This window comes from Apodemus sylvaticus, chromosome 5 (assembly GCF_947179515.1).
Source record: "Apodemus sylvaticus chromosome 5, mApoSyl1.1, whole genome shotgun sequence".
Taxonomy (NCBI): domain Eukaryota; kingdom Metazoa; phylum Chordata; class Mammalia; order Rodentia; family Muridae; genus Apodemus; species Apodemus sylvaticus.
The window spans coordinates 18,545,785-18,560,610 of NC_067476.1; the positions used below are offsets into that span (position 1 = coordinate 18,545,785).

Here is a 14,826-nt window from a genome sequence, read left to right on the forward strand (position 1 = left end):
GTTACTGGGACTACTGATGCTGGTTAGCTGGAGCTAAGAAACTAGCAGTGATTAAGAAGAAACCAGCATCACTGAGGTGAAATCTTCTGGGAAGTGTTTTCTGAGAGCACAGAGACTGTGTTCCAGAGATAGCCACAGATGTAGTTTGTGCTGTGGCTGGACTTGGTACTGTGTAAGAGTCACTCAGATGGTACTGGTTTTGAAGGCATGAAGGGGTCATGAAGAGCAGCTGAGGCTCTTGGCACAGTGAGAGGCCACGGAAGGCCATTGGTGAAGGTGCAGCCTCAGTTGCAATTGATGACCCAGGACTTGAAGGGGTCATGCATAGGAGCAGAGGCTTGTCACCATGAAAAGAGCCTATGAGAGGCTATTGGTGAAGCCTAATTACAGTAGAAGTCAGCAGTGTTTTGGAGATGCCAGTGCCATGAGATGACCACCAAGAACAACAGCAGCAGCGGAGTACAGGCAGCTGGAGCCTAGAAGACAAGCTGTGTGCTACAAAGGGCAGAGCTGGAGAAGTGACCCAAGCCCTTGGAGGAACCCGGAAGATCGTTAGTTGGATCCCAGACATTGAACCATTGGAGTTTGAGTTTTGCTTTTGGTTGTGACTGTGCCCTGATATATTTCCCTCTTGAAGGAAGAGAGTATTTTAGTGGAGCCCACAATTGAGAGACTGAATTTTTAAAAGACTTTGAATTTTAAAGATATTGGACATTTTGAAGTGATTGAACTTTTAATGTGTAAAGACTGTGGACTTTTAAAGTAATTTAGATCTTGGGGATGAATAAGAAAGTAAGGGTTGAGGCTTAATAGTGATGTGTTTGTGTGTCAAGTTGACAAGGGGTCAATTGTACTGGCTAGTTTCGTGTGTCAACACAGGCTGGAGTGATCACAGAGAAAGGAGTTTCAGTTGGGGAAGTGCCTCCATGAGATCCAACTGTGAGGCATTTTCTCAATTAGTGATCAAGGGGAGAGGACCCTTGTGGGTGGAACCATCCCTGGGCTGGTATTCTTGGGTTCTATAAGAGAGCAGGCTGAGCAAGCCAAGAGAAGCAAGCCAGGGGAAGCAAGCCAGTAAGCAACATCTCTCCATGGCCTCTGCATCAGCTCCTGCTTCCTGACCTGCTTGAGTTCCAGTCCTGACTTCCTTTAGTGATGAACTGCAACGTGGAAGTGTAAGCTCAACAAACCCTTTCCTCCCCAACTTGCTTCTTGGTCATGATGTTTGTGCAGGAATAGAAAGCCTGACTAAGACACGGGGCATTCCTTTTTAATAGCTCCTGCCGTATACATCTTTACCTCCAACATTCTGAAGGCTGAGGTGAGAAGGTCAAAAGCTCAAACCAGAGCTGGATATGGTGGCACATGTCTTGGATCCCAGCACTCAGGAGGCAGGGAAAGCAGATCACTTCAAGTTCAAGACCAGCTTGGTCTACATAATGAGTTCTAGGACAGACAGTGCTACATAGAGAGCCCATCTCAAAAACACAACAAAAAGTTCAAGACTAACCTGGACTATCTAGCTGGATCCTATTAAAAATAAATAAAAAAGGAAAGAAAGAGAAAGCAAAATCAGAGGTTAGCTTTGTTCAAGTGCTCAAAGCTATTACTTAAAAGCACTAAAATTCAAATTTTAGTTCAGAATTTCTTAGTCTCAGCATTGACTTTGTAAAAATGTTTTATTGTTTAAATATAGGAACTGTGTATATACAGCCAAGCTGATCTTGACCCTTCAATTCTCCTTCCTCAACCTCTGAGGCCTGGCATTACAGGCATGTAAACACTGCTGATATTTGAGCTAGGTAACTGAGGCAGCTGCCAGGGCACTGTAGAATATGTAGCAGCATTCTCCCACCCACTAGACACCCAAAGCTCTTACAACCAAATGTCTCCAGACTCTGCCAAATGTTCTTTAAGAAACAAAAATCTCCTTTACTTGATGTGTTAGGGTTAGCTAGGAACAAGATATAGGCTCCTAAAGGGCCCGTTCCCTTCTGCTAGTCCAGACCCATGCTAATAGTGCATCAATTCATGAATGCACCAAGGGATTAACCTAGTGAGGAAGTCAGAGTCCTCATGATCCAGTCACTCACTCTGTCTCTCACCTTCTCAACGGTGCTACTCTGGGGACCAAGCCTTCAACACATGAAGCTCTAGGGGACATTTTAGATCCAAACCATTAGCAGTTGAGAAGCATTGCTTTTATCTAGGATTATCTCTGTTATTCCAGCAGTCACACTATCACCAAAATTAGTCTTCCAGACCTTCAGGGCCTACAAATATATGGAATCTTCCTTCACTACCAGTAAGCAGAGTTACTAAAAATCCTTTGTATAAACAAAATCATTATATTATTTCATATTACAGTGTGTTCCCCCCATTAATAAGAGTTTTTCCCAGGATGGCCATATATCACTGTCTATATCTCAAGAACCTGGAATTAAAAAGCAATCCAATAGTATTCCAATTTGTATCTTAAACAAATTACAGATACCAAGGCTGTAGAGATGTCTCAGCATCTCTTATAGCTCTTCCAGAGGATCTGAGTTAGTTCTCAGCTCATTCACTCTGCGTGTTCCAGAGAATCCAATGCCCTCTTCTAGCCTACATGGTTGCTAACCTGCATGTGAGCATGTGTATGCACATGTACACACAAATAAAATAAATCCTAAGACAAGAGTCACAGGATATTCTAAATAATTCAAGTAACACAGGCATCTTTTGGGCCAGTGAAATGGTTGACTTGCTGCCAAACCTGATGACTGGAGTTTGATTCTCCAGACATAAGCGGTGGAAGGAAAGAACCAACCACCCCAAATTTTCCTCTGACCTCCACATTCACACCATGCTACATACATGCGCGCGCGCACCCCCCCCCCCAAATAAATGTAATTTTTAAAATTACATCAAGTGAAGAAAGAGGAACACTCCTCCACTGCTGGTGGGATTGCAAGCTGGTACAACCACTCTGGAAATCAGTTTGGCGGTTTCTCAGAAAACTGGGCACCAGAGGACCCTGTTATACTACTCCTGGGTATATACCCAGAGGATTCTCTAGCATGTAATTTGGACACATGCTTTACTGTGTTCATAACAGCCTTATTTATAATAGCCAGAAGCTGGAAAGAACTCAGAAGACCCTCAATGGAGGAATGGATACAGAAGATGTGGTATATTTACACAATGGAATACCTCTCAGCTATTAAAAACAATGGATTCATGAAATTCTTAGGCAAATGGTTGGAACTGGAAAATATCATCCTAAGTGAGGTAACCCAATCACAAAAGAATACACATGGTATGCGCTCACCGATAATATTAGCCCAGAAGCTTGGAATACCCATGATCCTTTGTACATATCAAATGATGTCCAAGAAGGAAGAAGAACAAAGTATGGACCCTCTGGTCCTTCTTAGAAGAGGGAACAAAATACCCACAGAAGGAGATACAGAGACAAAATGTGGAGCAGAGACTGAGGGAAAGACCATCCAGAGACTACCCCACCTAGTGATCCATCCCATATACAGTTACAAAACCCAGACACTATTATCAATGCCCACAAGTGCTTGCTGACTGGAGCTGGATACAGCTGTCACCTGGGAGGATCTGCAAGTGCATGACAAATACAGAGGAGGGCACTCTCAGCCAGTCACTGAACTGAGCACAGGGTCCCCAATGGAGGAGCTAGAGAAAGAACCCAAGGAACTGAAGGGGTTTGCACACACACACACACACACACAAATAAATGTAATTTTAATAGGAGGAACAACAATATGAGCCACCTAGTACTCCCAGAGCTCCCAGGGACAAAACCATCAACACATGGGGTTACCTATGGCTTCAGATGCATAGGCAGCAGCAGAGGATGGCCTTGTTAGACATCAAAGGGAGGAGAGGCCCTTGGTCCTGGAAAGGCTCAATGTCGCAGTGTAGGGGAATACCAGGAGGGGGAAGTGGGAGAAGGCTGATTGGAGAACAGGGGGAGGGGAGATGGCTTATGGAATTTTTGTGGGGGAGGGGTGACCAGGAAAGGGGACAACATTTGGAATGTAAATAAAGAATATATCTAATAAAAAATTACATCATTAAAATGCCTGGTTTCCTTTGCTGTAAATTAAAATGTAAAAAACCTAATCCCAGCACTTGGGAGGCAGGGGCAGGTGGATTTCTGAGTTCAAGGACAGCCTGGTCTACAGAGTGAGTTCCAGGACAGCCAGGGCTACACAGAGAAACCCTGTCTCGGAAAAAAAAAAAAAAAACCAAAAAAAAAAAAAAAGAACCAAAAAAAAAAAAGGTAAAAGGGTAAAAGCTATCAAAAATCATCTAAATATGGTTCTTATTGTATGTATGTATATAGTTATCTGTCTGTCTGTCTGTCTATCAATCAATCAATCAATCAATCAATCGTGCTGAGATTTAACATCTGACTTGATTTCAGCAATGTGAATTCTACCAATACAAGTTGGACTTTGTTCTATACAGGATTGAAAGAATTCTCTATCTCATAAGCAAAACATTACTAACAGATATATTTAACTCATCATTTTTCAAAACCAGAGAGATCAATATTTCAAATTGGAATCTTTCAGTCTAACCCACCCACTGTTAAAAACAACAGTAGATCAGCAGGTGCCTTTGGATACTGTTCAGCTTAGACTAAAAAGCATTCCGAGGGTTAATTTTTTTTTAAAGATTTATTTATTTATTATATGTAAGTACACTGTAGCTGTCTTCAGACACTCCAGGGAGTCAGATCTTGTTATGGATGGTCGTGAACCACCATGTGGTTGCTGGGAATTGAACTCAGGACCTTCGGAAGAGCAGTCAGTGCTCTTAACCGCTGAGCCACCTCTCTAGCCCTGAGGGATAATCCTTAAAAACTCATTATGGAGGGCTGGGGACACAGTTCAGGTGGTAGAATGCGTATCTAGCATGTATGAAGCTTTGGGTTCAAGCCACTATACTATATACACTGGGATGGCTAGACATTCACGAAATCCTAGCATTTAGAAGATGGATGCAAAAAAAAAAAAAAAAGGATCAGAAGTTCAAGGTTATCCTCAGCTCCCACTGGTTTGAGGTCAGGTCAGTCTGCAATATATAAGTACATAAGACCCTTGCAGTATGCACAAGGTCCTGGGCTTAATCTCTAAAGCTATAGTAAAAGAATTATATTTACTGACCCCATCCCCACCCCCATAGGTCCTCAAGAAAAGCTAATGTCCCAAACCAGTAAGCAAAATCCATCTTAGGCCTTCCTGTCAAAAAAAGAAAAGAAAAAGTGCTTCCCTTGAGCAATTTATGTTTAATGTTAGACATCACTGATCTGGAAGATTAATTTCTTTACTCACTTTACTCCAGAAAATGTATAGCCAACCCAGAGCTACAGATTTAATTTTATTCCTTTTCTCTCAAATAGTCTTTGGCTTAATTGATTTACAATTCTCTCAACTATATGTGTCTTAAAAAGGAGTGGGGTGGGGCTGAAGACATGACTAAGTGGCTAAGAACACTTAGTGCTCTTGCAGAGGACTAAAGTTCCATCCTGTGTACCCACATGGTTGCTCATAACCATCTGTAACTCAGGGATCCAATGAACTCTTCTGACCTCTAGTACCAGGCACTCATGTGGACATATACACACATGCTGGAAAACACTCATACACATAAAAATAAACTAATTTTTAAAACTCGAGAACTGCCCTGCTGTATCCTGAGTTTCCTTGTGGTCATCTATTATTATGGCCCTTACTACTTTTTGTGTCCTCTTTTGCCATGGACCTTGAGCCTTGGGTAGGGGACAGTTGCACACCTGAACTGGTTAAGGCAGTATGCACAAGACCTGAATGTGCTCAGGCCAGATAAAATTCCAGCACAGAAAATGTAGATAAACACTAAGTCCTGCGCCTGCCGAAGGAGCTCTTGGCAGTTGATTGCTGTTAGAGGGAGTAGTTTTCTTTAAGGCTGCAGCTTCTGGTAAATAAACCACCCTCCAGTGAAGGCCACAGGCCCAAAGAGTATACAGCAGCATAAACTGCACTTGGGGAAAAATAAAAAGTAACCAGACAGGCAAGTAGATACAAAGCTGGGTGGTCTGGGAGAAAGAGGGCTGAGAGTGGTTGAGTATGATTAAAATGCACTGTTCAAAATTCTGAAGAATTAATAAAAACTAAAGAAAGGTGGGATGGGGAGATGTGTAGTTAAGAGCACTGACTGGGGGCTGGAGAGGTGAGAGCACTGACTGCTCTTCCGAAGGTCCTGAGTTCAAATCCCAGCAACCACATGGTGGCTCACAACCATCAGTAATGAGATCTGACACCCTCTTTTGGAGTGTCTGAAGGTAGCTACAGTGTACTTACATATAATAATAAATAAATCTTTGGGCCGGGGCGAGCAGAGGTCCTGAGTTCAATTCCCAGCAACCACATCATGGCTCACAATCATCTATACAGCTACAGTGTACTCATATACATAAAATAAATAAATAAATCTTAAAAAAAAAAAAGTGTTCTTCCCAAGGACCCAGGTTCAATTCCCAGCACCACTCGGCAGTTCACAGCTGTCCAAACTCCACCAGATCCAAAGCCCTTCTCTGGACTCTACAGGCACCGAGAATGGACATGGTGGACTGGATTTCAGGAGTTCTTTTTCACCTGGAACTCCCTGTGTTCAGAAAGCGCTGTGGTAATCACTGGACCAGGGACTCTGTGCCCATCAGCCTGTTGAACTAATTTTCTCCCCCCCACCTCCCTACAGGCTCAGAAAGGATCCTATTCCCACCTATACTGGTATTAAGGATTAAGCTCAAGGCTTCCCGCATGCCAAGCAAGACAACGCATAAGGGAAAGGATCTTTGTATGTTACACAGAACTGTGTAGGCGAAGACACAGGGGACGGGTTGGGAAATATGTACAGAGTGAACATTGTTGCACAGTATTTTAGCCATATAGCTTATGAGCTTACAACACGCATGCGACAAGAGGTGGATTCACATTCCACCAGAATCACCACAGGAAAATCTGGGAGCAAAAGAGGAGAGCACAGGGAGGGGGAAGTGAGCGGAGAAAACCTCACTGAGTCTGTGATGCATGCACCAAGTTTCAAAGAAAGGTGCAGAAAGAAAGGGTAATCATGTATAAAAGTTAAAGAGAAGAAACATTCTGGAAACGGCCAACACAATACACATTCAGCAATTCACTCATCTAGGGTCACCAGATGGCAGGTCCGTCAAAGAGAATTTCTATGGCTACAGCACTAACCAGTGGCTAGAAAGGGAGGCAGAAGGGAAACAGACAGCCCTCAGTTGCTACAGTTAGGCTAAAAGAATTCTGAATTATGTTCAACAACGAGGAGGAAACACATGGAGCTCCTACATGAGAAATGAATGATCAGGGCAAAGCGCAGTAAACAGACTGAAGAGCAGAGGCGGAGCCCAGCCACGTGGTACTCAGCGACCCCAGGGTCTGACAGGGGGGTCACTGAGAAATAAACTATGGCCATTATAAAAATAAACAATACAGCCTTGAAATGGTTTTATTTTCTAATTACCACCACTAGAAAAAAGTTAAAAATAAAAGTTTCTGTTTGTGTGTGTGCATGTATGTATGTACATATGTGTGTATGTAGTAGACTCACCACTATTGGTGGCAGGACAGAGACTTGGGGGGCGGGGAGGGACAAACATACTCACACTTGAGACCACAGGAATCCTGGTTTCCTGCACAGTCTACACAGAAGCAAAGGCTAAGCAGTAACTAGAGTTCTGCCTGTCATGAAAATAACTTCAGCAGTAACAAAAATTACTTAATGTAGCAGAACAACTCAGTGGACAGACACTTGCTGCCATGTCTGATATCCTGAGCTCAATCCCTGAGACCCATGTGATCAAAGAACTGACTCCTGCAAACTGTTCCTGCCTTCTATGCTCGTGCATGCATGCTCATGCACACACACATATATGCACACACACACTAAAGAAATGTAAAGATTTAAGCTTATTTACTCCAATACATCTTATTGTCCTACCAGGAAATCATTAAAATTTACAGTGAGACCCTCACATTCATATTTTTGTGCTGTTGTAAATTATTCTCTGACCTCCACATGCAGTGTCTACACTCACATACATATACAAAATGGGAAAACATATGTAAATTTTTTTAAAAAAATTACATTGAAAATTGACAGTACTGAGGTAAAGACAGGCAGAAAGATCCAGGGACTTACTGGCTGACTAGTTAACTTAGCCAAATGGTGAGCCTCAGGTCCCAGTGACAGGGCCTGCCTCCAGACACAAAAGTAGACTGCTGTGTGTTTCACATGGACATGCATATATGTGCATTCACCTGCACACACACACACACACACACACTCACCTGCATACACAAACACACAAAAAAACCAACCCACATACCCATCTACAAAAGATTCAGTTCCTCAGGTGTGCAAGCCAACCTTGTGGGCGCTCAGTAGCTCTCTGTGAGTCTGGGAGCAGACATGTAGGCCTAGAAAGTAGGAAGCTATTTGGTTACTGCCCACTCCTACCACTGGCATTGGCGTTTACGGTTGAGCTTCTCTGGATATTAACGTCCAAAGTATTAGTGCTACAGAGAATGGTGCTACTAGCCACGACCTCATTATTGTAGCTTACTTTCTCAATTCCAATATAGGTTAAAAAAGGAAATCTTCAAATAATTAAATAAAATTGTGCTGTAGTATCTGACAAATGAAATACACTAAAACATATTTGTGGGATGAATATTCTCCTTCATTACCTAAGTAAAAAAAAATCAGTTGTCTGCAGTCTATGGAAGTCCTTAGGTACTATTTTCCTATTAACCATTTCAGGTTATCAGACTTTAAAAAGAAAAACGGAAAGCGGGGGTGGGGCTACTTTCAACCGTATATGTATTAGAAGCATTGCAGTATAAAGAGCATAAACTTTGCGGCCGGACAGTCTGGATTCAAATCCTGGTTCTATCATTTATTAGATGTGGGATCTTTGTTTGCTAAGTATTGGCTACTCTATAGTTCTGCAAAGCTGTCACAGAAAATAATACAGAGAATTTGCATACAACGCTTGGCACACCGTAGCTGTTCAATGACGATCTCCGTTAGAGACGCCAAAGTTGAAATTATGACTAAAGTCGAAAGTGAGGCTTTCTTAACGTTTTCCGTTTCCCTGTATCCTATACCTGAAAGGGGTGGGGGTGGGGGTGGTAATTTGAAGTTCTCAAAGGGAATACCTTCCATGCTGTCAAATTTACTAAAAAAGGGACCTAAATAAGAAACTTATCTACTCACCACGTAATTATGCAGCACAGGGGCAGCCAAGCAAACAGAAAAACACGAAGCTAGAGAGGAAGGCATTTTGCCTTACCTGCTTTTCCGTTTTCGAGGTGGTTTCTCCACTGTGCCAGACAGTCTACAGACCAAACAAATGAGACCCGTAACTAAGACAACACACCCTCCGCTTGCCTTGCCATGGGGCACTCCAGGTACCACCCTCGGGGGCCACAGGCCGACCACAGGTTGGCTCTGCCTACCCGTGACCTTACAAACACCCCTCAAGCAGGGCTCCCTTCCCTCCCATGACCAAGCGACCCGGGTCTCCCTGGCCCCCGAATGCTCTCGATTCCCTGCCCCAAATGTTCGGCTCCCCCAGCTCCCCCACCCCCGGTCGGCCTCATTGTCTGCCCAGAGCCGCAGGCCCCCCTAGATCCCCTCAGACCCGGCCCCGCCCCTCAGACCCAGCTCCCCGCATTCCTTGGCTCCCCGGTGGGGAGCGCGCCCTGGCTCCCCGCCCCATGAGCTGCTCTCCCTTGGCGCCCCCAAGATGCTGAGTGCCTGTACCCCCGCCCCTTCGGGGCTCGGCCGCTCGACACCACGGCCGCCACCCCCAGGCCCGCTTTCTGGGCCCCTCGCCCCTAAGCCTCCGCCTCGCAACGCAGTCCACCCCACCTGGGGGCCAGGCGACTCCGCGGCTGCTGGGACTGCCGGGCTCCTCTGACCATCCGGCTCCTGCTCCGCCGCGGGAGATGCTCCGGCGGCCGCAGGGCTCGCTCGGGAAGCTGAAGCAGCGGAGGCTGGAGTAGGTGGAGAGACGGGAGGAGGGCCTCGCGCCTCGGCCAGGCTTGCCGCGGGGCCCGGGCCCGCCCCTCCTCCATTTCTATTGGCCACAACGGCAGGGTATCCGAAAACCCGAACGCCGATTGGGCGCTTAGGTCGTCACGTCCCGCGCGGCCCACCCCGAGGTTTGGTTGAGACTGCAGGTGGCGGCAGAGGTGCCTTAAACACTGCTAGCAGAGCGGGAGGAGCCCTGAGCGCCTCCGTGTGTCCGAAAGGGGGATTTACATCTCCAGCGCCAGACACCTGCCTGCAGGTTATCCTTGGCTAGCATCCGGCATCCCAGACACCTCCCAGACACCTGCTAATTCCTCTGCCTCCGCACCGCTCCAGAACCAAAATCAAGCACTGCACTTTCTCCAGATACATTCAGAAGTTCGAGGGCAAAGCAGCTCTCTTTATTAGTCTTCTGAGTCACCTCGAATGCACTCCCTGCGGCTTAGTGTTACCCTTCAAAAAGGACTCGATCTCAAATTGGAATCCAGCAGTTTGGCTGCAGGAAAGATTCTAAGCTTGGGTGCAACCTTTTAAGAAAGCAGAATTTCTTTAATTACCGCGAAAAAAAGAAACAGCATTGCAAAAAGAACCAATTACAATAACCACAATGGAATGTATTCCATTTTGAAAAGCCTAAAAAGAACTACTTCTTGTATAAGCTAGCCATTCTGTGCCTATGCAGATGATTCAAAAATCTAACCAGTTAATCATTGTTTGGTATAAAATTTCACTGCATTTTTGACAGACCTAAGCATGCAAAACTACCATCATGTAAGTACAATTAATACTAGTAACCTTTTCTACTCTGCTCTAACAAAGAACTGTCTTTCAAAATATAGCAGATGTACATGTAATGCATCTGAAGGATATAATTCTTAAGATTTATGCAAATCTGTCTGGCAGATTCTAAGTTCATTTCTTCCTTTTGGGAGAAGGCATAAAGCTTTCTCTTGAGCCATTTTTATTTTATTAGAGCATATTTTTTTTTTTTAAAACCACACCAACAGTGTAGTGGCAGATATATGGCTTAGCAGAGTAAAAGGTGCTTGCAGTTCAAGCCCGACATTGTGGCTTGTCCTCGAACCCACAGAGGAATGCTTTCAAAGACTCTGACCTCCACACGCACATGGCATACACACACCTGCACACAATAGCAAATAAAAATGCATGAGGAATATCTCACAAATCTCCATAAATGGATAGTATCCCAAATATTGAGATACTATCAATAATAATTTGGTCCAAGGGGTTCTCCTTTATCTTATTATTCACCTTGCATCTATCTTCAATGCTGGAATTGTCTTCCTCTTATGAAATAATGGGATGCTGCCAAGTTGTAGGAGGATTCTATTTTTGCACTGTTGAATTTATGAAAGGGAGAAGGAGGGAGTAAAAGGAAGATAGGAGAGGAAGGGGAAGAATATGAATCCTGTGAATGAATGCTAGGACATTTAGGAGGCCAGACGACAGCTTGTGGAACCCCTTCCTTCATGTGGGTACTGGAGAATCAAAACCAGGTCAATGGGTGGCAAGCACCTGAATCTGTTAAACGACCTTGCTGGCCCACTGCTGAGGATGTAGCCTAGGACGCCCAGCATGCGCTCCTTCAGAACTGCATTTCTAGATGTTATGGAAACTTAAAATTTGTATTTGTGTGTATGGGTATCTTGCCTCCATGTAGCTTGTATGCCACATACGTATCAGGTGCCCATGTAGCATTCCTGAGATTGGAGTTACAAGTTGTGATTTATGGGTTGGGGGTGTTGGGAAATGAACCCCAGCCTTCTCTGGAAGAGTAGCCTGTTTTCTTAACTACATAGCCATCTCTCCAGCTGTTATAGGATTTTAAAAATAGCTTTGACTAGGAAAAATATCAAAAATCTGCTGTTCTTCCCAAATGATGTTAACTCTAGGACCACTAATCACGTCAATTTTATCCTATTTCCACTCACCTTAACCGTCCAGCAAGAAGAAATTAAGGATTTTCAGGGGGAGGAGCCCTGAGGTAATCTTGAAATATTACTAAAATCCTAATATCCAACATTTTCCATGATTGGTCAGTCTTCTCTGAAGCACAGCCAATTTGTCTACAGAACTGTTGCTCCTGGTTGTTGGGCCTTTCTATAATGAATACTTCATGTCATGTCCAAGTTCTACAATCTCAGCTTCTGGGCTCTTATAGAAAATATGCATATTCTATTACTGAAGCCCACTATTTCATGTCTCCTCCTGCACCAAACACTTCTTTTAAATCCCTTGTATTTAAAAGGCTACGCTGTGGGGCTGGAGTGATGGCTTAGTGGTTAAGAGCACATTTACTTGCAGAGGACCTGGGTTCAGTTCCTAGCTCCAACATGGTGTCTCACAGTCATACCTAATCCTGGATCTGATGCCCTCTTCTGAACTCTGCAAATAACATAAATGCAAGCAAAAAACATTCATTCACATAGGACAAATAAACTGTTTTTTTTTTTAAAGCTATATTGTTAGTAATTATGTTTCACTCTGGGATCCTTTTCCTAATCACACTGGTTTTGGTTGGGTCCTCAGTAAACAGCAGCTTTGGGTCAAGTACCAGCAATTTTGTGGGTGCTATTTTTAATACTATAATCAACTTCACTATATTCCTTTTAGAACAGAAATAAAAGATCAGAGAATTCAATTTGTTCAGTGTCATACAGCTGCAAAAACCAATAGTGCTTAAAATAGAAGGCTGGAGCAGTCCCTGTGGTGTGCCCTCAGGGTTCATGTCCCAGTTCTCCTATGTGACCTTGACAAGTTACTGGTTCTCTCCAAGCCCATTTCTTCATGTATGTTGGGTAGTGGGGAAGCAGTGAGGAGGCAGAGGTCCACAGCAAGGCGCCGCAGGACGTGGCTGGGAATGGTGGAGCATGCCTTAAATCCCAGCACATGGAAGTCCACTTGGAAAACCACTTACCTAGCATGCATAAAGCCCCAAGGCCATGAGTTCCTTCCTCAGCACTGCAACATAGGATATGGTTAGTTAGCATCCGCCTAAAATGTTTGATTATAGATTTAAATATATATTCCACTCTCACTTATATACAAAATGTGAGAACCATTATTAGGTACTCACCGAGTGGCATATATTATACAATAAATGTTTTTGTTAAAATATATAAAGGAAATTGTGTATAAACCTCATACTTTGTTTAATCTACACACAAATTTGCATAGTTAAAACAATGCATGTTAGTAATCTAAGCACAAACTTATTCTCATAAGAAAGGCACATATTCATGCAATGAAGGAAGCTTGCATTGTTCTAGGGACTTTTCAAATGTTTCTGTGTTGGAACAATCAATAGTGCTTTTAAGAAACTGGAACACTTAGCCCATAGGCAAATGCAGGGGGAAAAGGGTTAGTTCTGTTTACCAGTCAGGCAACCAAGTGAAAAAGCAAGCATTTCTTTGAAAACATAAATTATATGAAATGCTACCTTCTTCTCAGGGAATTCTATAGACTGTATTAGATAAAATTATTTTTCACAAACTTCCTATAATCTTTTTATTAATTGACACCGAGGGAATGTAGCACCGTTCACTCAAAGAACTGAAGGTGCTTTACAAACATTAGCATTTAAAAAACAATGACATTTAAAATTTGGATTCTTGTAGATAAATCTTGTAGTTAAATCTCTTCAACTCTGTACATAATTTTCTGGAAGCTGACAAATGTGATTTTACTTCTGACAATGGCAGGCTTTCACAGTACAGGCATTTTCCAGCACCAGGGCTGGGGTCACAGAGCAAACACACACAGATCTTAAATGCAACGAACATTTTGAACCTTATTTCAAAAGCAAATCTCAGCATTTAAGATGCCAAAATCTTTCAACAGTTCTAGACATCCAGATGGAATAGGAGCAGGTACAGGTTGTATATTAGATGTAGTGAAGGCTTTTTAGGATCACGCACAAGGGAACACATTTAAAGAAATGAGATTCTTCAGGGAGAAGCATTGACCTATGGAAAGCTAGCCAGGAGTCTATCAGCCAGTGAAGAAAGGGAGAAGATGGCAATTCAGAGTAGACAGTTCTTACTGGAGCCTAGAACGCTTTATTAGAAACCAGGTATATCACAGGCAAATAAAAATAGTTCTTAGCTCCATTGATACAACAGAAGGGATTTTACATTCGGCCTAGATACAGGGAGGAGCAGATTCCCTTGCCTACAGATCTCTGGCTTGCAATTATCTCCCACAAGATTACTCTGTATAATACATAGCCCTTGTTTAGTAGAGGGATCCAAATATTCTTTTTCAGGCTTACAAAGTCCAATACATTCACTCTCTCTTTCCTTCGCAAGTCTAATAGCAAAAACTACTTTTTCCATGCTCCAAAGCCATTATCAGTGGAAGAATAGTCAGGCAAAACAGAGATGGCAGTTAAGGAATGGACAGAATATTATTGGCACATGCCCAGCTAGTGACAAACAAATGCAGTACACCATGACTTGAAAATAAGTCACATTACAAGGAGAATGAAAACAACTACATCAACTAAGCTAAGGAGTGTGAAGTGGAAAGGCGATTGGGAGTTACTGGTTTTACTGGTACAACTTAAAAGCAGTGGAGGGCAAGTACTTAAATACAACTTATGGTAACATGAACAAAAAAATACTGCAGAGCTGTTCAAACACCACACCAAGTTGTCTGCATCATTAATTCCAGTGTTTCACAATT

The 14,826-nt window shown here is 43.3% G+C and overlaps 1 protein-coding gene across 5 annotated transcripts in view; it reads right to left on the reverse strand.

Moving 5' to 3' along the window:
• Positions 1-10,115, reverse strand: part of Scai (suppressor of cancer cell invasion) — a 110,515-nt gene extending 100,400 nt beyond the window's left edge. For 4 of the 5 annotated variants that reach the window (XR_007977818.1, XR_007977820.1, XM_052182430.1 and 1 more), the window contains exons 1-2: positions 9,961-10,085; positions 9,380-9,424 (exon numbers count right to left, since the gene is read on the reverse strand). Coding sequence is in view for 2 of the 5 variants with exons in the window: in XM_052182430.1 (XP_052038390.1) it covers positions 9,380-9,424; positions 9,961-10,013 (98 nt within the window). In the remaining 3 variants the exon portion in view is untranslated. Of the gene's footprint in view, positions 1-9,379; positions 9,425-9,960 lie in introns of all 5 variants that reach the window. The other variant, XM_052182431.1, reaches the window with a different exon arrangement.
• Positions 10,116-14,826: the final 4,711 nt, after the last annotated feature.